The 27,838-nt window shown below is 36.2% G+C and overlaps 4 protein-coding genes, 1 long non-coding RNA gene and 1 other non-coding gene across 6 annotated transcripts; 4 read left to right on the top strand and 2 right to left on the bottom strand.

Moving 5' to 3' along the window:
* The first annotated feature begins 1,953 nt into the window (after positions 1-1,953).
* Positions 1,954-2,875, top strand: LOC140009547 (uncharacterized). Its single transcript, XR_011816992.1, has 2 exons — positions 1,954-2,684; positions 2,765-2,875. It is a non-coding gene; the product is annotated as an uncharacterized lncRNA (long non-coding RNA).
* Positions 2,876-6,168: 3,293 nt separating this feature from the next.
* LOC113696450 (zinc finger BED domain-containing protein RICESLEEPER 2-like) lies at positions 6,169-8,485 on the top strand. The gene is made up of 2 exons (XM_027215861.2): positions 6,169-8,312; positions 8,440-8,485. The coding sequence occupies exons 1-2, from the start codon at positions 6,909-6,911 to the stop codon at positions 8,461-8,463; spliced, it is 1,428 nt and encodes a 475-aa protein (XP_027071662.1). The 5' UTR covers positions 6,169-6,908; the 3' UTR covers positions 8,464-8,485.
* A 2,089-nt stretch (positions 8,486-10,574) lies between these two features.
* Positions 10,575-12,626, top strand: LOC140004107 (putative disease resistance protein RGA3). Its single transcript, XM_072056041.1, has one exon. The coding sequence runs from the start codon at positions 10,575-10,577 to the stop codon at positions 12,624-12,626; it is 2,052 nt and encodes a 683-aa protein (XP_071912142.1).
* Positions 12,627-12,816: 190 nt separating this feature from the next.
* On the top strand, positions 12,817-15,900 carry LOC113694985 (uncharacterized). The gene is made up of 2 exons (XM_027213928.2): positions 12,817-13,460; positions 14,809-15,900. Exons 1-2 carry the CDS (start codon positions 12,817-12,819, stop codon positions 14,882-14,884), a joined length of 720 nt encoding a protein of 239 aa, XP_027069729.2. The 3' UTR covers positions 14,885-15,900.
* LOC113696449 (receptor-like protein EIX2) lies at positions 15,200-16,216 on the bottom strand. The gene has a single exon (XM_027215860.2). The coding sequence runs from the start codon at positions 16,214-16,216 to the stop codon at positions 15,200-15,202; it is 1,017 nt and encodes a 338-aa protein (XP_027071661.2).
* Positions 16,217-26,323: 10,107 nt separating this feature from the next.
* On the bottom strand, positions 26,324-26,430 carry LOC113697676 (small nucleolar RNA R71). Its single transcript, XR_003449951.1, has one exon. It is a non-coding gene; the product is annotated as a small nucleolar RNA R71 (small nucleolar RNA).
* Positions 26,431-27,838: the final 1,408 nt, after the last annotated feature.

Below are 27,838 nucleotides of genomic sequence, written 5' to 3'. Positions count from 1 at the left end.
TTGAGACCAGCCAAGAATTTGAGCACAAGCATTTGTTCTCTTTGCCTCTGCATTACCGTAATATCACTTGAGAGAGGCATTACAACATTTAATTCTTCTGAGACTCGCTTAAAATCAGCAAAGTATTCAGTTACTGTCTTGTTATCTTGTTGCAACTGAAAATATTCCAAAGAAATATTATACATTCGTGAGAGATTACTACAATATAATAACCGAACATAATCCCAAACTTCTTTTGTTGTCTCACAATGAGAACACATCTAAGCAATTCGTGGCTCCATAGAATTCCATATTACTCCAAGAATTTGAGCATTCTCTTGAATCCACATTAGTTTCTTGCCGTCATCCGTAGGAGAGTCATCTGTCAGATATCGTTGCTTTCCTAAGCCTGTCAGATAAATCTTAACGGCTTTGGACCACTGTTGATAATTGGTGTCATTTAACTTTCAATTTGTGATTTGAGACATCATTATTGGTATAATATTAGTGGACGTCACAGTACCTTTTGATATATTTTCAGCCATAGCAAATAGCATTTCAAACCAAAAAAAGGTCAAAACTCGAGACGAACAGTGCCGTGAACAGTACGGCGTGAACAGTAATCCCCCCGTGAACCGTGCCGGCGTAAACAGTGCGCCGTGAACAGTGCCGCGATGAACAGTACTTTTGCTAGATGTTTAACGCTAACCCTAAGATTTTTGCTCTGATACCATGTAAACAAGTATCTTGGGAAGAAAATATCTTGTCACCGTATTATGAGTGACTAGGGATGGCAATGGGGGCGGGTGCCCGCGCGGGGGTACAAATGGGGCAGGGGATGGGGCGGGGCGGGGGCGGGGGTAAAATATTTACCCCCGCCTTAAAACGGGATGGGGGATGGGGCAACATACCCCCGCCCCATCCCCCGCCCCGTCCCCCGCATTAAAGAAAAAAAAAAATATATATATTAAATACACAAAGAAAGACAAAACCCCTAAAATTGCAGCCATTCCTCCTTCGGCCATATCTTCGTCGCAAAGAAAGAAAGACAAAACCCCCATTCGGCCATTCCCATTTCCCCCTCAGTTCCTCCATTTCCTCCTTCGCAGAATCGCAGCCAGCCAGCCACCTCCGTCGCTTCCTATAGTCCCATTCCCCTCAATTCTAATCAGTAATCACTACTCAACTAAACCCATTCTCTGTCTAAATCCTCCTAAAATTTTACCCAACCTAGAATCCCAGATCGAGCTCAAATCTTCGTCGGCAAGTGATCAGTCAGTAAATCTTCATCTTTTTCTTGCCAAGTGAACTGAATTTCTGGTCTTGCAGCAAGTTAGATTTTAGAAGAGCATTTCTGTGGGAAGCATTGATTTTCCATCGACTTCTATTGCGTGAGGATACATTATAGTCTTTCTTACATCATTATTCCTGTGGGCTGTGGTGTAGTGGGATATTGTTTCTTATCTCTTGCCTCTGTTTCTATTGCATCGACTGCTGTTTTGTGTTTCATATAGGCTTACTTCTGATTTTTTTTTTTGCTTCATGTACTAGAGTCTTTTTGATCTCTGCAATTGCCAAAATGTTGCAGACTCTGTTTTCATTAACTTTTAAATTGACTGAATTAAGTGATTAACATGGAACCTGTGATTTATCGAGGCACTGAGCTCTGAAGCCTGATTTGCACATAAACATACTTCAACATGTTGCGAACTATATTGCTGATGAGTCCTGTGATTTATCTTGTTCAATGTGAAGCTAGTCGTTGATGTTGCGAACTACGTGTTGTTGAACCTTGAATCCCTGATGTACAAAGTAGAATTTTGTTCTTATAGTTAGTGGTCGTGAGCCTCGCGGCATTTCAGATCAGTAATGATCCATTTGTGCTCCTCTAGATTCTAAACAGAGGAGCTATAATTTTAGTGTAAGTGAAAAATTATAGTTGTATTTCATGTGTCCACTTATTGTGCTATTTGGTTTCTTGTCTTTGTAGAATTCTTATCACAATGAATCAGTCCGGAAATCTAATTGCATCTGAACAAGGGGATAATTCATCAACTCCACAATCAATGAATGTTGAATCAGTTGACTTGACAGATACAGTAGGAGAAGATGAATATGAAATTGAAGGAGGAAAAAGAAAATTAAAATCAAAAGTTTGGGCACATTTTGATAGAGAGAAAGGTGAAAATGGCATTGTTTATGGTGTGTGCAAGTATTGTAAAAAAAAAATACAAGACAGGTAGCACTCATGGGACGAGTACCTTGCATGATCATTACAATAGGTGTGCTAAAAGGCCTAAACAAGATATTAGGCAAATGTTACTTCGAAGTGGTATTAAAAAGAATGATGGCAAACAAGAATTGCACAATTATGTGTTTGATCAACAACAGTCACGCCATGAGCTTGCATCTGCAATTGTATTGCATGAGTATCCATTATCTATTGTGGATCATATAGGCTTTCGAAAATTTGTTAAGAGTTTGCAGCCATGTTTTAAACTTGTGTCAAGAAATACAATTAAAGGAGATATTTTGAAGATCTATGAATTGCAAAGATTGAAGAATTGCAATATTTTGGAGAAGCTTGGAAGTAAGATAGCAATTACAACCGATATGTGGACTTCTAGCAACACAAAGAAAGGCTTCATGGCTATCACTGCACATTATATTGATGAGTCTTGGATCTTACAAAGTCAAATTTTGAGGTATGTTTTCAAAAGTTAAAAACTTGAATTATGTTAATTCTTTGTTATACATGAGCAACTTATTTTTTTCTTTTATTTAGGTTTATCTATGTTCCTGCTCCACATACCAAAGAAGTGTTAAGTGATGTGCTTCTTAGTTCATTGATGGATTGGAATATTGATCGTAAGATATCTACGATTACCTTAGATAACTGTTCCACCAATGATGGTATGATTAATTGTCTGTTGGAAAAGTTAAATGTGAGTGATTTGTTGATAGATGGTCTAGTGCTTCAAATGCGTTGTGCTGCCCATATCTTAAATTTGATTGTCAAAGATGGTTTAGAAATGATATCGGGTGGTATTGAAAGAATTCGTGATAGTGTGGTATATTGGACTGCTTCTGCTGCTAGAATTGAAAAATTTGAAGAAGCGGCTCGCCAATTGCGTATTTCTTCTACTAATAAGTTGTGCCTGGATTGTAAAACCCGTTGGAATTCGACTTTTTTAATGTTGCAAACAGCTGCAATTTATAAAGACGTATTTCCACGGGTTAAAGTGCGTGAGAAACACTACACTAGTTTGCCAAATGATGATGATTGGGTAGTTTGTAATGCCATTTGTGAGAAGTTGAAATTATTCTACCAAGTCACTGAAATGTTCTCCGGTACTCGATATCCTACATCAAATGAATTTTTTGCAAAAGTTTGTGACATTAAGGTATCATTGGCTCAATGGATGAAAAATTCAAATTGTTTAATTAGAGTAATGGCAGAAAAGATGATGGCAAAGTATCAAAAATATTGGGAAGATTGTAATGTGATACTTGGTATTGCTGCAGTTTTGGATCCTAGATACAAAATGAAGTTGATTGAGTATTATTTTCCTATCATTTATGGTGATGAATCATTCATGAAAATTGAAGCAATTCGTCAAAATTGTTATTCTTTGTTGCATGATTATCAATACCGATCTAGTTTGGGTGGAAATAGAGTTGATAGTCAGTGCATGACTTTACATAGTGAGTATGTTAGTGGGAGTCATGATAAGAATGAAGTTGAAGCGGATCCTCTTGCTGATTTTGATAAGTTTGTGGCTTCTAACTCTATTGATGTTACTTCTAAGACGGAATTGGATTTTTATTTTGAGGAAAATGTGTTACCAAGAGTTCCGACTTTTGACATACTTGGTTGGTGGAAAACACATGGGGTTAAATATCCCACTTTACAAAAAATGGCTAAGGATATTCTAGATGTACCCGTCTCAAGTGTGGCATCTGAATCTGCATTTAGTACTTGTGGAAGAATAATTAGTCCTCATCGATGTAAACTTCATGCCAATACCTTGGAAGCATTGATGTGTACTCGCACTTGGCTCTGGAATGAAATAAATGGTATACAAAAGATTTAACTTTTACTTTTAAGTTTATACAATTTTTTTTTGCATTTCTTTATTTAGTAAATCAGTGGCTATTTTTTTTTGATGCAGCTACTTGTTCTACTTCGGAAGGGATGTCATGTAATACATTATTTGATGAAGAAGATGATGTTGATTGTGTTACTGAATAGGTATTAAAGAAATTTGATTCATCTAAATTGATTTTCTCCAATTATTTGTTATACACTATACTCTGTTGACAAGATTCTTCTTTTATTTTAATATCAAATGTCAGGGTTGATTTATCAAGTGAGTTATCACATCTCGAGGTAGACGAAGAGAAAATATTCTGAAGTTGTTGAGTTATATTAATGAAGAGAAAAGCTGGATTTATTGTTGAGTGTTTTTAGTTTGTTGAATATGAGAAATCAACTTGACTGAATTTGTTGAATACAAGAATGAATGTAACTTGACTTGTTATGTTTTATTTTCATCTTAACAGCTATTTAATTTTATTTAACGTTATTTACAATTGTATTATTGTAAATGAATATTTATGATAAGTTGATTTTTTTCCTCGCGGGGGAAACGGAGCGGGAGCGGGGGCGGGGGGGCAAGAGGCGGGGGACGGGGCGGGGGACGGGGGGAGTTATTTGACAACGGGACGGGGGACGGGGGAAGGATCCCCCGCGCCACCCCCACCCCATTGCCATCCCTATGAGTGACCAACTAGTATTTATAGGAGTACAAAGCTAACCAACTATTTACAAGAATACCCTTACTAATATTATCTACAAGAATACTGATATTCTCCTAACAGATCTAATTAAATATAGGATTGTAATTACCAAGTTATGTAGTAGTGTAGGCATATTTTGAATAGGGTGTTGCAATGTGTTGCTCTATGGCAATTCAATTGCCTCCTCTAAATCTTTTGTGTATCTAGTGCTGTTATTTGAATCGGGCAGCTCGCGAGCCGGGCTCGACCCGACTCGTTAAGGCTCGAACTCGGCTCGTTTATTAGAATAAACGAGCCGAGTTTGAGCCTAAAGACTGCTCGTTAATTAAACGAGCCGAGCCGAGCTCGGCTCGTGGGCTACCCGAAAGGCTCGAATTTGAGGGATAAAAATGTCAATTCATTAATTATGGCTATTTCAATAAAATACTTCTAGTTTTCAGAGTCAAACTCCCGAATCCCTAATCCTTCATTCGCTCATTCTTCTTCCGCCTTCACCTCTGGACTTTTGCCTTCTCTTCGGCTCTGCTCTAATCTCTTCCGTCCAGACTTTGGCCCGTCAGGCGTCAACCCTAAATCACTATTCACCCTTCGGTAATAGCTCTAGCAGGGAGCAGCAGCAATCACTCTTCAGAGGAGCTGACTTGTCGCACCAGCCCACCGCCTTGGTTGCGCAAACACCAGCCGCCACCTGGTGAACCTGTGTATTTTTCTGTACTTGATTTCTGATTTTGGAGTTACGTACATATAGAGCTGAGATCCAAAAAAAAAATTAAGGTGCATTATCTTCTTCCATTTGGTAATTAGGATTTAGGGATTTTGGTATTTTGCTAAAATATTGTGCTTTTGAGGGGTTATTGGGATGTGGGTTTTGTTTGATACTCTCTATATTCGTGTGGAAGCTGACAAATGATGCAATGGGCTTCTGCGCGGACTTTTTAGATTGTGGAGACAGGTAGTATTTTGAAGATTTGACAAAACCTTTCCATGGAGGGGCTGCTAAAGAAACCAAAAAGAAACTTTGAAAATGACACGAAAAAAAATATGCAGCCTATAGATATTGGATGTTGACTAGTTTATGTTTGACTGGTTGAATCTTTTAAAAAATTTTGTCCATTACAGTACATTAGTTTCTTTGTTAATCAGTTTATCCAATTTTTCATAAACTCTTATTTCTACCACATGACCAACTAGATGAATTGATTGCTTAATCAGTTTATGTAGATTGCTTGGTGTCAAGTGGATTTGGCCTTCAATATGAGCAGTAATTATTTTTTCATATTGTAATAGATAATTGAAATTATTGGAATTTTTTTATTTATAATGAAATTTGACATGCAACCTTTGATTTATAATTATGTCTTAAATTTTTTTCTTAATATATAGGTATGTACAGCCCTCTTAATTCCCACCAAGGTTCATCTTCAAGTCCTGCTATGGAGCAATTAAATGAAGTAGTAGATCAAGAACTGGATATTGAAGAAAATCCGGTTGAGATGACTGAAGATGAGTTAGAAATAATAGAAGAACATGACAATGAAGGAGGAGGAGTAGGAGAGCAAAAAGGTGATGGCGAAAATGAAGAACCAACAATGCCCTTTGAGAAAAAGCAAAGGAAAAAGAAATCAACGGTGTGGGACGATATGAAAATTGTGAAGTTAGACAATGGAATAGAAAAGGTGCAATGCAATCATTGTAAGGAGTTATTTGCCAATAGTACAACTGGAGCTACATCTCAACACAAGCGTCATCTAAAAGCATGTTTACAAAAGAAGATGGCAATGGGAGAGCAAAATAGGATGAAACAGCAAGTGTTGTCTTTTACCGAAGGGCCATCCGATGGAATTACTTCGATCACAAATTTTTCATATGACCATGCCAAGGTACGAGAGCTTGCTTCTCATATAGTGCTTGCACATGAATACACATTTTCTATGATGGATCATGTTGTATTCAATAAATTTATGAAAGCTGTGTCCCCATTTTATAAAAAAATTACCCGGCAAACTGTCAAAGAGGATTGCATTTCTACTTATCAACTGGAAAAAAGAAAGCTGAAATCTGTATTAAAGAGTGCTAGTTGAGTTAGCATAACTACAGATTTATGGAAATTTGGTCAAAAAATTCAATATATGGTTGTAACAGGGCATTTTGTTGATTCTGATTGGGTGTTACAAAAACGTGTGTTGAATTTTTGTAATGTGCCACCTCCTCATACGGGAGTAATTATTGCTGATGCTTTGAGTAAATATTTTATTGATTGGGGGATCGAGAATAAAATTTTCAGCATCACGGTAGACAATGCTTCTTATAATGATGCTTGTGTTAGGAGACTTAGGGAGGATTTTTCTCTAAGAAAGAGGTTAAGTATTGCTGAAAAATTTTTTCATGTGAGGTGTTGTGCACATATACTTAATCTTTTAGTGCAAGATGACCTCAATCAACTAGTTGATGTGATTGATACTGTTAGAGAGGGGATCAAGTACTTGAACAACTCTGAGGGTCGCCTAAATCAATTTGCCAAAATTACAAAACAGCTACAGTTGCCCTCTAGGAAATTGATTCTAGATTGTCCAACTAGATGGAATATCACATATCTCATGTTGGCTTCGGCTTTGGAGTTCAAGGACGTTTTCCCGAGATATGAGGACATTGACCCTGGGTTTCACTATGTTCCAAGTGATTACGAGTGGTTGCAAGTAGTAGAAGTGTGCCGATTTTTGGGTATTTTTCATGAGATCACTAACATGATTTCTGGATCCGACTATCCAACTTCTAACATCTTTCTTGTGGAGCTTTATAGGATTAAAGATCTTTTAAATGAAAAAGCTCTTGATATTTCTGATCAAATTAGGGCCATGGCTTTGAGCATGTCAGCAAAATTTGACAAATATTGGGGAGAAACCAATGTGGTGCTTTCGTTAGGTGCTATTGTTGATCCAAGGTACAAAATGGTACTCATTTATCATGCTTTTCCAATTATTTATGGTGAGGAAGAAGCTGCTGTGAAAATTGATGAAATTAAACAGCTTCTTTATGAGCTTTACAATGAATATGTTGATACTCACTTCTCCTCTCATGCCGGGGAACCACCGAGGCAGTCGGTAAAGCGTAAACATAAGGAAGTGAGTAGTTCTTCGGCTCAATCTCAGGGGAATGTTAAGAAACTTGGACTTCCAATTCTTACTGGCAAGAAAAAATTTCAAATGCATGTTAGTGAAATTGACAAGGCGCCACTTGAAAAATCAGATTTAGATATTTATTTAGAAGAAGGTAGGTATGCTTGTGACGCATCTGCTAATCTGGATGTCTTGGGGTGGTGGAAAGGAGAAAGATGGAGGTTTCCAATATTGTCAAGGATGGCTAGTGACTTACTTTCTATTCCAGTTACAACTGTGGCTTCTGAATCTACCTTCAGTGCTGGGGGAAGAGTAATTGATGATCGGCGAGCTTCTATGTCTGTTGAGACAGTGCAAATGCTACTTTGCGGTAGTAATTGGATTCGCAATCTTCATGGAATAAAAACCAAGTCTCGTGTAAGTGTATTACACTTTCTAGTAGTAATATGTGGTTAATTGATTATTTTACTTCATCTTTTATCTCTATAACTCTTATTTTTAGAGAATATCATGACTTTGAGTCTTTGACATTTTTATTTTGTAGGATCAATCTGATGTTGCCGAGTAATCTACGTATCATGAAGTTGAGCTTCCTCAAAATTGAAAGAATGCTAAATTTTAGAAATTGCTGCTGTTGTCCTTTGGTATTCTACTTCATTTTTTTTAGCTCAGTAGCTCTTATTTTTAGAAAATATCATGACTTTTACATTTTTATTCTGTAGGATCAATCGGATGTTGTCGAGACATTTTACGTGTCATGAAATTGAGCTTCCTCAAAATGAAGGCTAAATTTTAGAAATTGCTACTGCTGTTGCTCTGTAGCTCTTATTGTTTGCTGTCTTTTAGACTTGATTATTGCTTTGATGTTTGTTGTAAGTGAACAAAATATGAGTACTTGACTACTTGTGAATTCTCATCAGCAGCCATGGCTGAGGTACTATGAATGCCAAAGTGAATTCTCATCAATTTAGAGGAGTAATTTTCACATTTCTAAGTTGCTGGACATTCATACCAAGTCAAACATGGCTCTTTTGACTGTTGGACTGATAGAAAATTACATATGCTCTCTTTTGGTGGGACTGCTTGATCTTTTCTCTTTTGCTAAATTGGATTAAGTCCATAATCCCCACTCAGCAACAAATATGTATGCCAAATTTGCATCTTCTGAATGGTTACAGACTTGCAGTGAACAGATGGCTGCTATGGTAAATATTTCGAGCTCGAGCTCGACTCGATTGTGTTAAATGAGTCGAGCTCGAGTTAAATATAGAGCTAACGAGCTCGAACTCGAGCTAGTTATTCGACTCGACAATGTTATCGAATATCGAGCGAGCTCGAGCCAGCTCGAAATTCGTACAAATCGAGCTGGAACCACTACTACTCGGGCTCGGCTCGACTCGAATAACAGCTCTATGTGTATCAGAAATAGGTATAAACATTGTTAGTGCATGGTCTCATAGGCTAGGCAATCCTCACTATCTGGACAAGTAGTTTGAGATGGTGTTTTTGGGTTTTGTGGATTGCTTAGCATACCCAGTAGTTCTTTTTTGCATTGAACACTCTACATGTGCAGAGTGTTTAGTCCTGATCAACTTTGAAATTGTTGAGATGGTTCTTTTGTGGCTTGAATTGCTTAGTATGCACTTAAATTTTATAACTTAACATATTGGCAAATATTGTTGCTTATGCTTTTTAAGGCTATTATTGTACTTATTTTACAGTTTTTTTCTTTTGTTAATTTCATAAAAAAGTGGTACATGTTTCCTCCTACTTACAGTGAGAGCAAATTTGGTACAAAATTATGTATCAAATTTTAAGAAAGCTTTTACTGACAGACACTAAAATAGTTATCAAATAAGTCATTCAAGGGGAGGGGAGTGTAATTTTTAATATTAGAGAGTATTTAAGCATAATTATCAAAAATCTTAAAGGAGGTTTCTGAAATGATCAGAATTTGTATGCAAACAGTTTGGAATATTTACCCCGTCAGACTTTAGTTTGACTTGATGTTTTAAACACAATTTCAAGCTATTAAAAATACTCCTTCCATCCCATTCATTTGGTTATGCTTTCCATTTTAAGATGTCCAAAAACAATTGTCATGTTAGAAAAGTCAAAGCTACTTTTACACTCTCTTTCCAATATAACCCTTCTTTTTAATCATACATTCAAATTTAAAATTTGAATTTGAGGGGTAAAATTGAAAAGAGAAACACAAACATCACAATCAAATCACTACTTAAAAAGTTGGATTCCCCAAATATAACCAAATGAATGGGACGAGGGAGTAATTAAACAAATTTTCACTTTCTTGTTTTAGGAAAACAAATTTTAATTTCTTTTACACCCCTTGCTAGGAAACAAATAAAAATGTGTATCTACTAGGGTACATCGTTGACTCCACCGTTCGCCTTCCCCTTTGTAAGAAAAAGTTCGTTTAAGTCAAATAAAAAAATAAAAAATTTCCAGTCAAATCTCCAAAAAGGAAAAAGAAAAAAAAAAGGAAAAGCTTTTTACTCAAAGTCTTCTCAATTCAACCCCTGAAGCAATCATCTTCTTCTCCGCTTCCTCTTCCTAACCTTCTATAAGATCTCACCTTATCGCCTTTCATAATTCATCTGCTTTTACTCGCAAAGTATATCTGTTCCAAGTCTCCAACCCTCTCCATCATCCAATAACATGGATATAGTTGCTCTTTCAGACATATTTCAGGACAAATTCTCATCATCTTCGGTTCGTGACATCGCACTGAAATGGAATTTGGATGATGAGCTGAAGAAGCTTCAAGAATCCGTCGTGACCATAAGGAGCAAATGCTTCGGAGAAGACAACGACAAAGCAGCAAAGATGCTGAGAGACATTTTGTACGATGCCGAAGATATCTTTGACGAGTGCGGATTCTACACCTTGAAATCCCAGCAACAGCAAAATCATCATAGAAAACTTCTTCAGGTCAGGCATATCTTCTATAAGATACGTTCTTTCGCGTTTCGAGTTAAAATGGGATATGAAATGCAAAGGTTAGGAAATAGATTGCACAAAATTGATATGTATGGTAAGCCCAGAAATGCTGGCGACCCCCTATATGGTGGGTTCCATCTTGTTTCTTTATCTCCTCCTAGTGGTGGTGGTGCTGCTTTTGATTCATCGGTGGCATCAAGTGTGTGTGGAAGTGTGGGTGCAAGTGGTGCAGCTTACTTGTCAGAGTCGCTCCTATATGGTGGGTTTGTTTCTGTATCTCGTCCTTGTGGTGGCGGTGCTTCTCTTCATTCATCGGTGGCATCAAGTGTGGATGGAAGTGTGGGTGCAAGTGGTCCAGCATACTTCTTCCAGTCGCCCCTATATGCTCGGTCCCAAATGTGTGGAAGTGTGGGTGCAAGTGATGCAGCTTACTCGTCAGAAATAGTTAAAAAACGTAGAAAATTTATATTGCCGGATAGGGATATTAGACAGAATGACAAAGACAGGATTGTGGAAGCTCTGCTCGAATGGAGCAATGAAGGGATTCTTTCCATTTTGCCAATTGTTGGAGTAGGTGGGATAGGAAAAAGTACTCTTGTGAAATTGGTGTACAACGATGAGAGGGTAGTAAAGCATTTTCAGCTGAGGATTTGGGTAAACCTTTCACCTTGCTTTAGTGTGAGGAAAGTGGTTGAGAGAATTATTCAATCTGCTACAGCAAACAAAAGAATGCCATTTAGGAATTACGAGAAGGTTGGGGACATTCTGCGCAAAAAGGTTTATTTGCTTGTTCTGGATGGTGTGTGGAACGAGTATGAAGGGAAGTGGAATCAATTGAAGGATTTTCTGGTGGCTGGTGCTAAGGGAAGTAAGATTGTTCTGACGACTCGTGATGAATCAGTTGCATCAGCAATTGGGACAATGCCCATTTATTGTGTAGAAAGGCTGGCAAATGATGATTGTTTGTCATTGTTCTTGAAAATGGCTTTTGAAGAAGGACAAGAGGAAAAGTATCCAAATCTTGTGAGGATTGGGGCTGATATAGTGCAGAAGTGTGAAGGAGTTCCCTTGGGTGTGATTCTTTTAGGGAGTTCATTGCGTGGGAGAATTAGAGAAATTGAGTGGACGGACATCAGAGATCATTCTGTATGGGACTCGCAAGAGAATGGCAAAATGTTTCCAGTATTGAAATTGAGCTATGAAAAGTTGCCATCCTATCTAAAAGCTTGTCTTGCCTATTGCTCAATATTTCCGAAGGGTTGTGAGATTGAGATAGATAAACTGATTCAGCTATGGATATCTCAAGGGCTTATTCACACGTCTACTCATTTTGAAGAACCTGAAGAGATAGGTTTGGAGTATTTTAATCAGTTGTCCTTCAAATCTTTCTTTCAGGATATCGAGGAAAATGGCCTGTTTTTCAGCTCAATGTGCAAAATGAATGACACTGTGCATGATTTTCTGCTGTCAGTGGCAGGGTCTGAGTGTTCAACTGTTTATGCCCATACACAGAACATTTCAGAAGAGGTGAAACATGTAGCATTCTCTGATTATGATGAGTCGGGGAAGCAGTTACCAACTTCCCTACTTCAAAATCATGGTCTGAGGACCATCTTTTTTCCGGTTGATGAAGTGGGGCCAACTAGTACATCTTTTGTTGATAACTGTGTTTCAAGATTCATGCATCTGCGAACACTAGATTTAAGTCACTCATCTTTTGAGATGTTGCCAAGTTCCATTGGCGAGTTGAAGCGGTTTGAAGTATTTTGATCTTAGTTCAAATTGCAGTATTCAAACTGTACCAAATTCCATTGGCAAGTTACATTGCTTGCTCATATTACGAGCAGCTCTTTGTACACAACTAACGGAGTTACCCAAAGATGCAGAAGACTTGATCAGCCTGAGGCATTTATATCTAACCACCAAACAAGAATCTTTTCCAGATAAAAGTGTTGGATGCATGTCCTCTCTTCGGTCATTATCCCTATATAGCTGTAAGAATCTGGTTTCCTTATCTGATGAACTAAAACATCTTAGGAACCTTCGAACACTGACTATAGTCGATTGCCCAAAATTGACCTTCCTTCCAAGTAGCATGAAGTACCTCACTGCTCTGGAAAACCTTTACATTACTGATTGTGACGAGCTCACTTTGTTTGAATGGCAAGATATAGAAGGGATTAAGATGGTGCGATCACTTGTTATTGGAGGACTACCAGAATTGAGTTCCAAAGATGTTCAATGCTTCGAGAACCTCAAGTCATTTGTTATTGACGGACTACCAAAGTTGGTTGTTTTGCCTCGGTGGCTTGAGGGTAGTGCTCTTACCTTGAGAAACCTGAGGATTGCGAGATGTCCCAACTTTCTGGAGTTACCTGAGTGGCTGAAGAATCTTACGGCACTGGAAAGCATTCAAATTGCGGAATGTCCCAGGCTAAGGTCCCTGCCTGCAGGAATGCATCGCCTCACTGAATTAGAGGAACTGAAGATTGACAATTGCCCGCAGTTGAGTGTAGATTGTGGAGAAAAGGACAGAGCCAAGATAGCTCAAATAAAAGAAACTTACCTCGATGGCATACTGCAGGTTCAAAAGATTCAGAATAAGTGAGTATCCGTGTATTCATCTCATCTCAAATGCTAGTAACACCCTTTTTGGTCCATTTCCAAATTTGAGTGTGGTTTGATCTTTTCAGTAGCTGTTTGTCCCTTGAATCTTTCTTTATTTACTGTTAAAATAAAATTTGTCTTTAGTCCTCCTGAATAATCTGTTTAAGTTTCCCTCACTCTCTGGTGCTTGACAAGTAACCTACCTGTTGTTAAGGTCTTAGAGAGGTGACAGGAAAAATAAAAATGAAAATAAAAAATGCAAAGATTACCATAAAGACAATAAGATCGCATGAATTCCTGCTTTGTCTGCAGGTTAATGGCTTTTCTGGGAAAGAAAGCCTGCAACTTAATACTTGTGTGTTTTCTCATGTTTCTTGATGGATATGAGCCGTATAGTTGCCTTCAGCTTATAACATTTCGATTGAATGGACCAATGTACAGGTCTTGGTCGCATGTAAATGTTATATTTGGCCCCTGTCCCGGCTTTCTGTCAACTTCTTCTGAAAAGTGACTGAAGCTTCAAATTTTTGCTGTAAACAAGGAGTAAATCAATGTCATTATCTGATAGAGAAAACATGTATACTGCTGGGAACTGTAAGAGTAACAATAACAGTTTAGCGTGATGAATTAGTAACACCTACGACTACAAACTTGACTTCAACTCATGATAGAGTTTTTCTGAAATTTAGAATTTCAATGTGTCTGGTCTTCAAGAAAATTCTTCGGAACCTTCTTGCATTTGGGTGACTTGCAAGTCTAAAGATCCATTTAGCTTGAGCTCTAGTAACAGGTAGGTTTAGATAGTGCATTGTGAACTAATAAATCAATTAGTCCGCTTACATTTACATGAACATTATAAATTTAATTTGATTTAACAGTCCATTTAATACTAGCCCAATTCATTAGTCCAAAACATAGACTTTCATAATTTAATTTAATTCAAACAAGACTAATTAAATTTATATCAAACCCCCGAATCGGAAAGATTGGGTGCTACAGCTCTCTAGGGTAATGCATCCTTTAAGCTGTTTAATAACAAATCCAAGTCAAGTTCCAAGAGACCTTTAGGACTGGGACTTCAAAGGTATTGCCACTCAAATCAAAAGTATCGTAGCAGGAGACATTGACTCTAATCATCACTTGTGGGTTCTCATTAACATTTACTTTCCATTTTATCCACTTCGCATTAAGTCTAATGTATTCTTCAGTTCTGATCTTATTCATCAAACCCCATAAGCCGACCACAAACCCCACACCGGTGGAAATATAAAGCCCATAATCCACCACAGCTCCAGCACTTTCTTCCTTGATTATTGTAACACCATTATTACTGCTGCTACTACAGTTCTGGATCGGGGGTGGCTGCAATGTTGGTTACCAGCAAAGCTAGAAGCACTGAAACTTTGCATTTTGGTGCTTGATGGAATTTCGCCTGACAAGTTATTGTAAGACAAATTCAAGAAACTCAAGGAGGATGGTTTTGAAAAATACTAGAAGGAATTGGCCCAAAAAGATGATTTCTTGATTCCACTTGTCCCATTTGGCAGATGTTGCTCGGAATCATTCCGTTCGATTGATTGCTGGATAAATTCAAAGGTTTCGAGCCCAAAAGATTGGTTAAGAAACATTTTTATTACTGGAGAGGGGTAATCAATCTGTAAATTGGGTATGAGAAAATATATAAATAGCGGAACAACTCGTTTACATCATGATGCAGGTCACAAGACAGTTGTTTGCTATTTTAACATGAATCTAATAGAGAGAAAGTGTTCCTGTAACCTGTACCAAGCTTCATCCACAGAGCGGAAATAGGCGTATCTCCATGTCTTCTCCAGTATTAGAGTAAAAGAAACAGCCCAAAAGCCGATGACAAACCCCACACCAATGCAGATATAAAGCCAATAATCCACAGCAGTTTCGACACTTTCTTCTTGGATTACAGTCACACCATCAGTGCTGCTGCTGCCACAATGCACTGTCAGGGGGCGGCCGCAAAGTTGGTTACCAGCAAAGGAAGAAGCATCAAAACTTAGCATTTGTGTGCTTGACGGAATTTTCCCTGACAAGTTATTGAAAGACAAATTCAAGAAACCCAAGGAGGATAGTTTTGAAATGCTAGAAGGAATTGTCCCTGAGAGATGATTTCTTGATAGATCAAGAGATTCTAGCCGTCCCATTTGGCCGATGTTGCTTGAAATCGTTCCTCCCAGTTGATTGCCGGACAGATTCAAAGATTTCAACCCCAAAAGATTGGTTAGTTCAAGAGGGATCTTGCCAGAAAAATTGTTGTTTGAGAGGTCAATGCTGCAGAAAAGTCCAAGAATCCAGTTATATTCGTATACATTTCCTTTAATTGCCAATTGTACACTCTCTGGGTAACCAGAATAGAAGTAAGTTGTCTCATTATTGCGCAAGTAAACGCTCTCTTCTGTTGCCATGGAGGTAAAGTTCTTGAAACAACTCGGGATCACACCCACAAAATAGTTGTTGGAAACATCTAAGGCTCGCAGGGAAGACAGGTGGCATAGTTCAGGGGGAATTTCACCATTAAACTTGTTAGAGCGCAGGATGAGAATCCTCAATTTGGAAAGACTTGGACCCAGCCAAGTTGGTAACTTCCCCCCTAATTTGTTTCCTGCAACGTCAATTGTAATTAGTTCCGTACAATTCTCCAGGGAAGAAGGTATGTCACCAGAGAGATTGTTGTTGCGCAAGTGCAAAGAGAGCAGAGTACTTAAATATCCGATGGACATTGGGATACTTCCACTCAGATTGTTGTTTGACAAACTAATGAAGCCTAGAATTGCCCAATTCATCCAACAATCAGGAATTTCACCCGAAAGAAGATTTTCTCCAAGATCAAGAGCCTCTATCGTTCTTTTCCCATTTGGGCGAGCTCCATCGCACACGAAGGCCACAAAATTTGATTTTATTGTGCTTTAAATCGAAGCATTTTTACCAATAATAATAATAGGAATAGTGAATTTAGTGCAAATTTCAAAACAAGAAGCAATATACACTCGATTATGGTATGTAAATTGAAGATTATTATAAAATTATAGTTTTAGCCATTTACATACTATTTGTCCATAAAAAACTTAAAATTATTTTCATGAATATTATGGGTAAGCTTCACAAGTGTGATGTTAAGTTTCAACAATAAAGTGATGAGCATAGTTAGTAAAATATGGGATGGATATAATACGGGTATGGACCTATACGGGATGGATGCAATACAGACATGGACCCATATGATTAAAGTTTAACTAAAAAACATAAGTTAGACAAAAAATATGTATAAATCTAGAGTTAATCTAATATACACTAACAATGTGTACATTATCACGGTTGGATACATGACACATACATAAAATTTGGGTTAATTTAAATTCAGATTGTGTATCACGCATCCAATAGTGAAAGTGTCAATATATAGAAGATTAATTCATAAATCCATATGTGGACTAACAATATTCAAAAGTTATGGAACGAAAAATATGGATTAAATTACTATAATTATCAAAGATTATGCTACATTAAGACAACTTTAACTCTTATTCTTTTGTCTTAGATTATAAATTTATTAAAACTTTATTACCTTAGGTATTAAATTATAAAAATTATGATATATAGACAAGCGGCATGGAAGAATGTTCTTATTGTTATCCAAAATTTCAAAATAATTGAGTATAATTCGGGTAGAAGTAGAAGAAGAAGTAGAATTGTGCAACAGATCTTCTGTCCCATAACCTGTGCCACTTTCTGTGCCACTTTTTATTATATTGCGATTTCTCATTCATAAACATCATGTTTTAGTTCCTTTTTTATTTCCTTAAGATCCAATAACTATTAATTCAGTAATACACAAAATTTAACAAACTCAAAAAATCAAAATGCATAAAAAATGAGATTTTTTTCTAAATTTTCTACTGTATTTTTTAATTTTCTATTATATATTGCTTTTTTTAAACTGTTGTATTTATTTTTTACTGAATTAATAGTTATTGGATTTTAAAGAAACAAAAAAGAAGTAAAACATGATGTTTATGAATGAGAAATCGCAATATAATAAAAAATAGGACAGAGAATGGCCCAGGGTGTGACACAGAAGACCCGTTGCGGTAGAATTGTACTGCAACTGGAGTAAGTTTACGTAACTAAGTCTATACCCGACCCCACTTGTACGGATGTACCGGACATTTAGTGCCAGGTTGGCAACTCAACGACAAAAAAATATATATACCTTATTTGGCGCTTATTTTAGGTAACTGCGCCCCCGGCAAAAGAAGCCTCTTCAACATTCAACAAGCATGGATAATCACCAGCAGCAGAGGGAGGAGCAGCCATACCTCCTCCATGATCACCTCCTCCACCACCACTGGCCGCCCTTGCAGGGCCAACAGCAGCAGCCACTGCAACATCAACACCAGCTGTATCTCCTCAATGATCAGCAGCAACCGGTTCAGCAAGGCATAATTCTCCACGAAAATTCACAGAATTTTCTGGATTCTATGCCTCGCGGTTACAGGTTTTGCCCCACTGATGAAGAGCTAATTGTACACTACTTGAGGAAAAGGATCGCCAAGGCTCCATTACCACTTAACAGAATTCATGAAGCCAATGTCTACGGCCACAATCCTCAAGAACTTACAAGTTAGTATCTATACAATTGAAAAAACTTTATGTTATTCTCGCTCGTGACTTCTTAACCGGAAACTTTACTCCATGCGAAGGAAAGTGTTTGACATGGTCTGATGTTCTTCTAACGAATATGCTATGTACAAGTGTTAATTTGCTGTTTAACGATAGAGCATAATTGAACCCCTTTTAATTCCATAATCCCCAATTAATTAGGCTAAATCTTTGAAATTTTTTGAACATTAATTTCAGTGACGGTAGATCACGAGAACACCATCATCATAGAGATGAGATTTGGGGTTAGAGGGTTTCTCATTGATGCACGTACGTAAAAGTGATTAGTTTAGGGTATGGGCTATGTATCTAATTTAATAACTAACATTCTTGTCTGTCTAAAAAATGGGTATTTGTTCCTAACAAAATTTGAATAAAAGCAGCCTTGATAAATAAATTACGATCCCCTTTTTCTTTATTTTGTTGTAATATTGCATAACTACGCTATATATTTGATTCTTTCTTTTTTGGTTATATATGCGCAGATAGATACATATCGGATAGCATTCATAACGTGAACGGATGGTACTTCTTCACCTATTTGACGAACAAATACCCCAAAGGCAGCCGTCCCTCTCGATCATGTGGAGATGGTGGATTTTGGAAACCCACCGGCAAAGACAAGAAGATTTATTACAATGGCAATACCGTCGGATACAGGAAGTCACTAGATTTCTTACTTGGGCCTGGTGAAAAAACGGCTTGGAAGATGCATGAATATAGAATTCATGCAAATAACCCCAAGGTACAAGTCAGTACTTATTTTCTGATTAACTTGCTTTATATATTATTATGCTTCAAGGTATTCTTATAATCTTTTCAATGGACAGTAATAAGAATAACAATTCATGCTATGCTTATTCTCACTTCTTCTCTTCTCCTTCTCATCTGATTATTTCATGAAACATTTTAATGTCTTTTATGTGTTATCTATGCATGTCTTAGTTTGGATATATAGACACATTTTTGGATGTTTATACACATAGTGTGCATAGGTAGCTAGACATATATGTAGCCCAATCAACGACAGGATAAAAAAAAAAATTTTTTTTTTTTGATTTGAAGATGTAACATGCATGCACATGTAAATTTCAGAACCAACATAAAATTATTCAGAAATTTTTAGGGGGCGTCAATAGCTCAATATGCATAGAAAATTTTTCAAAAAAAATATGAATATGTAGAACATGGGAGGAGATTTCCTCTCCCTGCGCTCCCAGTTTTCATGCTTGAGTCCAACAGATATAATCATTAGAAGGTAGAAATCTTCATAGCATAAGAATAAGTTTTCAAGAGGAAACAAGTTTTTTTTTTTTTTTTTTATAATTTTCGGGAAGTTATAATCGATTAAAACTCTTTGACAACCGAGCTCTAGCCACCTAAGTCAAGAACAATTTACTTCTTGATTTCTGTCAGTATAGTACATACATACACTATTATGTAAAAGAGTGGTGTCCACTTCTTAATCTACAAGTCTTTACAACAATATTATACTAAGTGCTCAGTAACCACTTCTCAAATAATATAGGATGTCCATTTGCATGGCTTTTTTCATTTACAAACTCCATTATACATTACTAACATGTTGTTCATTTTTGACAGTCGGATCCAGTTTTATGTAGATTGTATATGAACATAAGACGCAAAAACAAAGATGAAAGTGAAGGTGACACAGTAGAATTGATGAGGGAAAATCTTGACCAGTGTTTTACAGTGAATGAAGCTCCCATGCAGAATGAGGACAATGATTTGGCGGTTGGCAATATTTCCTCTGCTGGTTCTACAAACAATCAATGTATGGAGTATATTACCAGCACTCTAGACACAGGAGGTGATGCCATTTCAAACCAGGTTATCTATGATCTTTCTAGTTTCCAATTTCCTGATCATCCATTTCAAGATTTCCAAGGATACACTAATTCTCATGGTGGGCTCGAAGCAATTACTCAAGAGTTCACTGAACCGTTCCATTTATCAAAGGGTACCATGATGCCCTCTAATTTGAGTATGGAACCGTTCCATTTATCAAGGGGTACCATGATCCCCTCTGATTTGAATATGGAGGATGTTTCGAAGTATGCTATTGGTGGTACTGATTTGTCCGACTTAGCATGGCAAAATGGTTGTGCTGGTGGTTATGTCAATATGACCTCTCTCCAAATTGATGGTGAGAATTCAGGCAATAAGTAGAAGTATCACACATATTTTGATTACAGTAGTGGTGTTGTTGTATGCAAAGTATAAACAAGGACAAGGATTTTAGCAGGTTTTAATTGCTAATTTCGTCTTGATTGATATGGGTAACAATCCATGCTTGTTTCTTTACTTACTATTCACTTATGTATATGTTGAGTTTTTTTCTTATGGTCTATGTGTAGTGTATATTTGCGATTTTTCTTCTTCCTTTCAAACATGAATACTTCCACATAGTATGGTTAGCTATATTACAAGCCTTCAAAACAACTTACCTATAAATTATTTTCACATACGCTAGTCTTTAGTTAAAAATAAATACATTGTAATTAGTTAAAAAAATTTTCATAACCATGAGCAGTCAAAAGAATTGGTAGGTCATCAGGACAGATTGCGCTTTTAAAACAAAACTCTATGACGGAAAGACTGAATGCATTATCAATTAATGGTTGGGATAATATCAGAAACCTCCCCTGAGGTTTCTTGAAATATCACTAAGCTCCCCCCACATTTTGGAAATCTCTCTTACCACCCTTTGAATTGACATTTTCTTAACAATGTCAGCCCCTCTAAGCAAAAGTAACAATAAAAAATGCATTTTGGAGGAGGGAGAGTATTTTAGTTCCCTTAATACCCTTAGGTTGACTGATACAATGACATAAGAAAGTTGCAGTAGGTCGAAAATGTGAATTGGAGAGTATTTTTCTGGCATGAGCACTGTTGCATGACCGTTGGACATACAACGGCTACTTTGAGTGCTTCCAGTTTCTCCTTTAAAAGGTGAAACTACCGCTTGAAATAGCTGCGCAGATGGAGAGGTAACTAGGCAAAGAAATGGCTAGTTCATCCTTTAATTAGGACACTCATACAATTAAACTAATTAAACTCATCCTTTAGGGTTTATGAAATGAATGCATTTAATTAAATAACTAATTAAACTAATTAAATTACCTGCGAGTATTACTTTCACATAATTAATTTATGTTAAATACAAAACCTACCAGTTTCCCTTTCGTAAAAATATAAGTGTAATACTTTTTGAATTTTACTTACAACCATTTGTATATTAAATATAAATTAAATGATTCAGAGCAAAATGCTCATAAATAGCTATTACTTTGTTCGTGTAATAGAGGAAACCCATAAAGACCTGATATGTTATGAGCATTTTCTTTTTTCTTTTTTACTTTCATGTATTTAATTTATGTTAAATACAAAACCTACTTGTTTTCCTTTTGTAAAAATATTAGTATATCACTTTTTAAATTTTACTTACAAACATTTATGTATTTAACATAAATTATATGATTCAGAGTAAAATGCCCATAAATAGCTAGTACCTTATTCATATAATAGAAGAAACCCGTAAAGAGCTAGTAAAAAGTGGGCAATTTCTTTTTTTACTTTCATGTATTTAATTTATGTTAAATACAAAACTTACTAGTTTCCCTTTCATAATAATATTAGTGAAACACTTTTTGAATTTCACTTATAAACATTTATGTATTTAATATAAATTAAATGATTCAAAGTAAAGTGCTCATAAATAGCTATTACTTTATTCATATAATGGAAGAAACTCGTACAGAACTGGTATGTTATGGACAATTTTTTTTTACTTTCAAATGCTTCATTTATATTTAAGGGAGGTTACTGCTATTTCTGTAAAAATATTTGTGTAATGGCTTTTTAATTTTATTTGCAAATATTTATGTATTTAACATAAATTAAATGATTCAGAATAAAATGCCTATACAAACCTGATACTTGGTTCATGTAATAGAGAAAAGCCATAAAGAGTTGGTACTTTATGATATATTTCTTTTTTTAAAAATATTTAATTTATGTTAAATAGATAACTTACTATTTTTTATTCGTAAGAAATTACTATAACACTTTTTGAATTTTACTTTAAAACATTTATATATTTATTATAAAGTGAATGTTTGAGAGTAAAATGTCCACAAAAAGCTTTAAGAGTAAAATATTTAATTGTTTTAATTTCTTTACTTTAATTTTTTTTCCTTTTATCAGCTAAATAAGGTAACAGCAGAAACAAGGGTATTATTGGCAACTGATGAAGTCAACTAGTGACTTCTGACCCCACAATCACTTGAGGGGAGGTAAGAGAGATTTTCAAAATGTGGGGGGAACTTAGTGATATTTCAAGAAACCTCAGGGGAGGTTTCTGATATTATCCCTTAATGGTTTGGTGGTTACATTAATTCAGTATGTTCTCCCTTCCAATGAAAAAAGAAAATGACTAGCAACCCAAATACTAAATTCAAGTTTTCAAAATCAGGATCCAACGAATAAATCGTTTAAAATCACACATACATACACACATGCATACATCAAATCATAGCTCAGACTATATAATCCTAATAACAGATACATCAAATCATAGCTCAAATTATATAATGGGATAATTTCAGAAACCTTCCTTGAGGTTTTTCTTAATCACACCTAGCACCCCTTAAGTTTTTGAAATCACACTTAACACCCTTAGAATGACAACTTTTGTAGCATACCAATCCCTTTAGGTAAAAATAGTATTAAAAATGTATTTAAGAGAGAGACTATAATATTCTTCCACATTTGCCCTTTTGCAAGTTGATTTTTGAAAACTAGGAGATGAAAATAAAAACAAGTTGATTCCTTTTTGCCTTTTCATATTTCTTATGCAAGAAAAGGCAAGAAAAAGAAAAAAACATTTATGTTCGATTATGTAAAAATAAAGTAACAAAAATGCCATAAAATTTGGGCACTATTTTTTTTGCATATGCAACCAAAAGATAGGTTTTGAGGTATTTAGACAATCTAAACATAGAAAATCTATCTTTTTTTAGCTATGATTTTATCTTGCTATCTAGTTTAATCAGTAAGAGGTGAGGAAAAAATATGTTAAAATCATTCATTTGGTGAAAAAAATGTTGGGATGCAGTTGAAATCATGAAAAAAAAATGCATATTAAATATACCTATAATGGTTTTCAATTATCAAAAACAAAATTTTTGAAAAAATTGGTTAACAAACCGTATTCAAAATTTTTTTTCCCTTTCTATCAAAAACTTTGGCACAGATCTTATAATGGTCATATGAATCAACAAAAATGATACAATTCAGCAGTTATTGTGCTTACACTCCTTTAATTTCTATGTAAATATTGTAGTTCTATTTGTTTTTATTTTCATCTTCTAAAATTTAAAAATCAACTAACAAAAGGGCAAAATTGGAAGAATACTATAGTCCCTCTACTAAACATATTTTTTAATATTATTTTTACATAAAAGGGCTATTATGTTACAAAGGTTGTCATTCTAAGGGTGTTAAGTGTGATTTTAGAAACTTGAGGGGTGTTAGGTGTGATTGGAAAAAACCTCAAGGGAGGTTTTTGAAATTATCTCTTATATAATCCTAATAACAGTACAGCAATGATAGATGTCAAGATACTTAAAAAATGCAATGTTAGCCAAAAAAACACTTCTTAAATCCAAGGTTATAGACTTGTAGTAATGTCAAGATATTTAAAAAAATGCAATGTTAGCCAAAAAAAACACTTCTTAAATCCAAGGTTATAGACTTGTAGTAATGTCAAGATATTTAAAAAAATGCAATGTTAGTGATAAGTGAATATTTAGCGTACATTTTGTACAAATTTGGCATGAATTTTTGGTATGTTTTGAGAAAATTAAAGCCATATTTGGACTCTTTTGGTGATAATTACTTAAATATTGTTTAAAGGTTCAAAACTTGATAAATGAGTGGATTAATGCGTTAATTTGGTGAAATTGTGAAGGTTATTGATGTATGAAATTCATGCACAAGCTGAAAGAAATGTAAGGGTTATCCAGAGGACAAAGTACACAAGAAATTGGGAGCTGAAATGTAGAAAATGGGAAGAAGTGAAAAACTGGAAAATTGCTCAACACGGATCCGAGCTCGGATCCGTGTGTACAAGAGAGATCCGAGACCTCGTCTGTACTTCTGGCGGAGTGTATCCGAGGTCAGGACGATCCGACCTCGGATCCATCATGGGAAGTCCTCAGATCCACTGATCCGAGCTCGGATCAATTTTCAGCCCTCGGATAAGAGGCTCGGATCTGTCTCTCTCCTCAGCAAGTGGCACAGCCGTTTTTCTTTATCTTTCTCACAACTTTTCCAGCTATTTTGAGGGCCAGAAATCGGTGGCACATGCTTCTGCAACAAAAGAGAAGACCAAATGAGTGTAGAAAAAAAAGAAACATCGTATCTTTGACTTCTTTTTACAAAGTCTGAGTGGAAGAAATTATGAAGGAAAAAGAATAAACTTTCTACCACCTTTTATGCAGAAACACAGAGGAGAAGCAAAGGGGGATACGTAGCTAGTTTTCCTTCTTGTAACAAGTTTTCTCTCTAGCTAAGAGTTCTTAGAGAAGCATTTGGAGTTTCACTTGTAACCATCTTGTACAAGAACATAGCAGGAATTGGAGAGCTTTACCTTCAATTGGCTAAGCTTTCTTTTACCTTTCTTATACTTGTACTTCATGATGTTTTGCATTAATAAACTTGTGAGTTTGATTGTTAAATCATTCATGAGTAGCTAATTTTCTTTATCTAGGGAGTAGATGAAACTTATGGCTAAATAATATGAATTGAAGGTGATGTACACTTGTTAGATCTTTTATTAACTTGTCTACTTGTGTAGCTGTGATTACTTGTTGTTGATTGATCACCAATAGCTTGTTATTAGTTGTTATTGTTCAATGAGGATTGGTAATAACAATGGAAACACATGAGTAGAGCTTGAGTTGTATGTTCATGAAAATAGAGATACACTTAGGTGGATTATTTAGCATTTCATGAAATAAAACAGAGTAGTAGTAGTATTTCACCATGAAAATAGGGAAATCTATATTGCTCTAGGCCATTTCATCATGAAAATTAGACTTGGTAATTTTGGAAATTAATCTCTGGTTAAACAAGAATAATAGCAAGAAGTAAATCCATTAATTTGTGTTGTTTAATGCCATAAGTGGAATCTACATCCCTAGAATCTTCCTTAAGTGAATTTTCGCTATTTGCATTCAGCATTTGTTAAACTAGATTTGTAGATCAGGTTTGTAGATTACAACATTATATTTTCTCTGCTCAAATTAATTGTAAGTCTAAATAATAGAGAAAATAAGGGCTTAGTAATTGTTTAAATTGCTCCTCGTGGGATCGACCCGATACACATCTTGTACCACAATTGCGACCTGTATACTTGCAGTCCAACGGGTGTAAATTCGGAATTAAACTTGCATTGATAGTAAAAATCCCGTCAAGTTTTTGGCGCCGTTGCCGGGGAGCGGCAATATTAGGGTCTAATCATCTCTATTAATTTAGATATTTTCATTGTTTTTATTCAATTTGTTGAATTAAAACTGCAAAATTTCTCTTGATTTTATTTGTAGTGTATGCACCGGGCGTCTCGAGAAGTTGTACTTTTCGATCCAGAAATTGAGAGGACACTACATAGACAAAGGAGGAACACATTACAGCAAGAGGAACAGGGGATTTGGCAACCAATAAAGGAAATCTTAATAGAGCTTCCATTTGAAGAAGAAATGGCAGAAAACGAAGCAAACAGGCGAGTTCTACGAGATTTTGCTGTACCGGGAACACAAGGATCTCAAACGAGCATAGCAAGGCCTTCGGTAAATGCTAATAATTTTGAGATTAAACCATCACTTATCCAAATGGTTCAACAGTCTCAATTTGGAGGTAATGCAGTAGAAGATCCTAATACACACTTAGCTACATTCTTGGAAATTTGTGATACAATTAAAATGAATGGAATTAGTGATGATGCTATAAGGCTAAGATTGTTCCCATTTTCATTGAGAGATAAGGCCAAACTTTGGCTACATTCTCATGCTCCTAATACTTTCACCGGATGGGATGATTTATCAAGAGCATTCTTGAATAAGTATTTTCCACCAGGAAAGACTGCTAAACTCAGAATGGATATCACTAGTTTTAGCCAATTGGAAGGTGAATCATTATATGAGGCATGAGAAAGGTTTAGAGATTTGTTTCGGAAATGTCCACATCATGGACTGCCGGAGTGGTTAATCATACAAACCTTCTATAATGGTTTAGTTTTTTCTACTAAAATTATGATCGATGCAGCTGCAGGTGGAGCTTTAATGGGTAAATCACCCCAAGAAGCTCATAATTTGATAGAAGAAATGGCAGCAAATAACTACCAATGGGCCAATGAGAGAGGTAATACAAGACGTCACGCAGGTATGATAGAAATGGACACTCTCAATATGCTGAGTGCTCAAATGAATAATGTGATGAAGTTGCTAAGTAGACAAGGTGGAGTTGGTCCAACTTCATCTAATGCACATGTAGCGTGTTGTTCTATTGGAGGTGAACATGATACTAATGAGTGTGTTGATTCTGAGCAGGTACAATTCGTTAATAATTACAATCGTAATGCTCAAAATAACCCCTACTCGAATACTTACAATCCAGGGTGGAGAAATCATCCAAACTTTGGATGGAAGGACCAAGGAAATCAACCAAGGCCAACCAATCCACCGGGGTTCCAATCAAGGCAACCACAAGCTGAAACTAAACCGAGTTGGGAGATTGCAGTAGAAAAACTTGCTAAAGTTACCTCGGACAGATTTGAACGAGTAGAAGGGAGACTGGATCAACTCACTACAATGTACATGAATGTAGAGGTCCAAATTGGTCAAATTGCTAGTTCTTTGAATAATCGAAATCAAGGAGAATTACCTAGTAAAACAGAGGTCAATCCTAAGGAGCATGTGAAAGCCATTACTCTTCGTAGTGGTAGACAATTAGAAGATCCTCCAGTGGTGGAAGTTGAGAAAGATGAGAATGAAAAACAAGAAGAAAAGCAGAGGAACCAAGAGGCGATTGTGGAGGAAAATAGTTGGGAGAATCCAAGAGAAAAGCAACCATCATCTTCCACTACCATTCCAATACCTCCTGTGTGACAGCCCCACCTCCCCCTAAGGCGAACCAGAGGGTTCGGCGGGCCGCCTGCCCAACTCTCGCCGGGACTCAGTCGTTCACTACAATCCTCAAATGAATTACAATATAAATCTCAAAAATACATCACAGTCTCCAATAATTACATGTCATAAGCGAAGCGGAAACGATTCTCAACTATACATAAAATGATTTCCAAATCCAAATTGTACAAGATATATGCCATCCAGTCACGTGCACAAGTACTACAAGTCCTTCCTTCGCCTTGAGCCCTGTGGAGGGGAATAAAATATTTTTGGGGTGAGCTAGAAGCTCAGCGAGTAACCAGGAAAATCATTAAACAAATATATTTCACAATGTTGCATTTCGATCATTTCGATGATGTCATGATTCAGAGATCAAATGTACGTTTAGTGCTCTCGTGAGCCAGGGAAATCATAGCACTTGAACACCCAACGCTCAAATAGATCATTTAACATTAACATTAACATTAAGAGGGA

This window comes from Coffea arabica, chromosome 6e, assembly GCF_036785885.1.
Source record: "Coffea arabica cultivar ET-39 chromosome 6e, Coffea Arabica ET-39 HiFi, whole genome shotgun sequence".
NCBI lineage: Eukaryota > Viridiplantae > Streptophyta > Magnoliopsida > Gentianales > Rubiaceae > Coffea > Coffea arabica.
The sequence above is the reverse complement of the archived record's forward strand: the minus strand, read 5'-3'. Positions and strand labels throughout refer to the sequence as shown.